This window comes from Sinocyclocheilus grahami, unplaced genomic scaffold, assembly GCF_001515645.1.
Source record: "Sinocyclocheilus grahami isolate Dianchi unplaced genomic scaffold, SAMN03320097.WGS_v1.1 scaffold229.1, whole genome shotgun sequence".
Taxonomy (NCBI): Eukaryota; Metazoa; Chordata; class Actinopteri; order Cypriniformes; family Cyprinidae; genus Sinocyclocheilus; species Sinocyclocheilus grahami.
In genome coordinates, this window is record NW_015505408.1 from 995,759 (window position 1) to 997,882 (window position 2,124).

Below are 2,124 nucleotides of genomic sequence, written 5' to 3' on the forward strand. Positions count from 1 at the left end.
TGGGGGGGGGGAAAAGCACAAAGGAGGACTGAAATGAGGGGGGAACTGGCTAGAAACAGGGACTACGGGCTGTGCAAAACATGATATGACATTAGCCACTCAGCTCAAGTCCAGACCACTTTACAGCTTATTCTGGACTAGAAGAGGCCATAAAGTTCTTCAACTGACCTTTTCAATTATGCCTCCTTGTCTTTGACATTAGAGAGAGAAACAAAAACACTGGCAAATGTAATCCGGTGAGATTTACGGTCAAAACAGCAGACGCTGTGACCTTCTCGTGTTTGTTTAGCTGGGAATTCTCACCCATCTCTGAACACGGCTGCCCTTCCAAACAGTGGAAAGTCTGGGCACCGAACCTCACGATAACGCTCAACCTTTCCACGCGGGTCCAAATGTGTGTGTGAATGAAAAACGCCCCACCAACTGTTTCTGGAGAGAAGATACCGTCCTTCAGGAAGTGTCTGTGTAAATCCCGAACTAAAGAGCTTCTCCATGCATGTCCTGTGTGACAAGACAACTACTGTAAAAGAGTGTAAAAACAGCAACAAGGAAGAGTAGGCTATTCAATAAAGGACTCATAAGGAAATCTAATTTATCTTAAGCATTAAATAAAAACACACTGTAAGTTTCAGAACTCAATGCCGTCCACAGTCCAAAAGGATTATAAAAAGTTCACTCACACTGCAAAAATGAGTTGATCTGAACTTCCAACTTGGTTACTTCATACAGATGAATGCATTAACACAGGAAGATCCATTTACACGCCTATTGTGCAATCGAAGGGTTGCATTTTTGGAAGGATCACACCGTTAGAAATATATAAATAATATACATTTCTAGTGTTGTATATGAATAAATAAAGAGAAATAAATGAAAAAAATTATAAGAAAATACATCATGAATAGAACAAAAAAATTAAAATATATAATATTAAAAATCAATTAAAAATACTTGAAAAAAATGCTAAATAATTGAAAATGAAAAACGAAAAAAGATCAAATGAAAAAATATATATTATAAATATATGATATGTATTTCTAACATTGTATATGAATAAATAAATACAAATGAAATAAAATATATTTAAATAGAAAGATTATATTTAATTAGAAAAATAAAATAAGAATAAATAAAAATGATAAAATAAATAAATGGACAAAAAATGCAATCTTTTTTCATTCAAATAAAAAAGCGAGAAAAAATTAAAATAAATAAAAATTGTTTCATACAACAACAAATTTGCAGCTGTATACAAACCATGCAAAGGGAGTGTTTCCTAAAGGCACAGCAGCAAAACAGGGCATAAAAAAAATAGTTTTCAGCACAAAAACAACAAATTTCAAGCCTTAGGGGAAAAATAAAGGTGCTAAAAATTCTTTAAAAAGTCCTTGTGAACTTTTTGTACTGACAAAGTTTGTCCTCCATCCAATCCTCTCCATCTTACGCACCTTCAGACCTGAATGCATGTTACTCCCACTGCCTCAGATGAACAGAGAAGTCTGATGCAGTGCATGGGTGACTGGTTATTAGGTCACTGCATTGACACGCCACGGCTCTCCAAAGACACATCAAGCTTGGGAAAATCTCTGCAACAGAAACACGTACAACAGGAAGTCCAGCCTGAAGCTTCCTCAGGCCCTCACACCTCAAATTTCATCACAAACGTGAACTTTGATGTCATTTATTTGCTCACAAACATACGTAACCGGGCAAGAACTGCAAGGAAATCAGATAAGGCGTTGTCATGACAATGTTTGCATGTATTTTGCAAACAACTGATTGCCAAATATGGAGGAAAAGTCCTGACCCCGACTGTACAGGTAACAGTAAGCACCGGTTCTGAGATTTAATATACGTTCATAATCTATTTCCAGGATTTACACAAGCACTGGCACGTAAAACAACAGTGACAGCGTGAGAAATCCCTTAAAGCCGTAAGAAATGCAGCCTGATGAATTTGGATCGGCTTCAAGAATGTCACAAACCAGCCAAAGGTGTTTGGCACCAAACACAAGCATTGTGAAGCTACATCTTAATATTTAAGCCTCTGGAATCCTGAAAATCTCCGGATTTCTAACTCTTAATGAACACAAGAATGCAATTAATGGTGCAACTTTCTCACGC

General features: G+C 36.6%; 2 protein-coding genes across 2 annotated transcripts in view; both read right to left on the reverse strand.

Moving 5' to 3' along the window:
- The window catches only part of LOC107597201 (filamin-B-like), a 67,554-nt gene extending 66,088 nt beyond the window's left edge, over nt 1-1,466 (reverse strand). Inside the window, exons 1-2 of the mRNA XM_016288156.1 lie at nt 1,406-1,466; nt 304-501 (exon numbers count right to left, since the gene is read on the reverse strand). Of these exons, the coding sequence (XP_016143642.1) occupies nt 304-501; nt 1,406-1,466 (259 nt within the window). The remainder of the gene's footprint in view (nt 1-303; nt 502-1,405) is intronic.
- Nucleotides 1,302-2,124, reverse strand: part of LOC107597169 (filamin-B-like) — a 2,779-nt gene continuing 1,956 nt past the window's right edge. Inside the window, exon 2 of the mRNA XM_016288125.1 lies at nt 1,302-1,586. Coding sequence (XP_016143611.1) covers nt 1,468-1,586 — 119 coding nt within the window. The 3' untranslated portion in view covers nt 1,302-1,467. The remainder of the gene's footprint in view (nt 1,587-2,124) is intronic.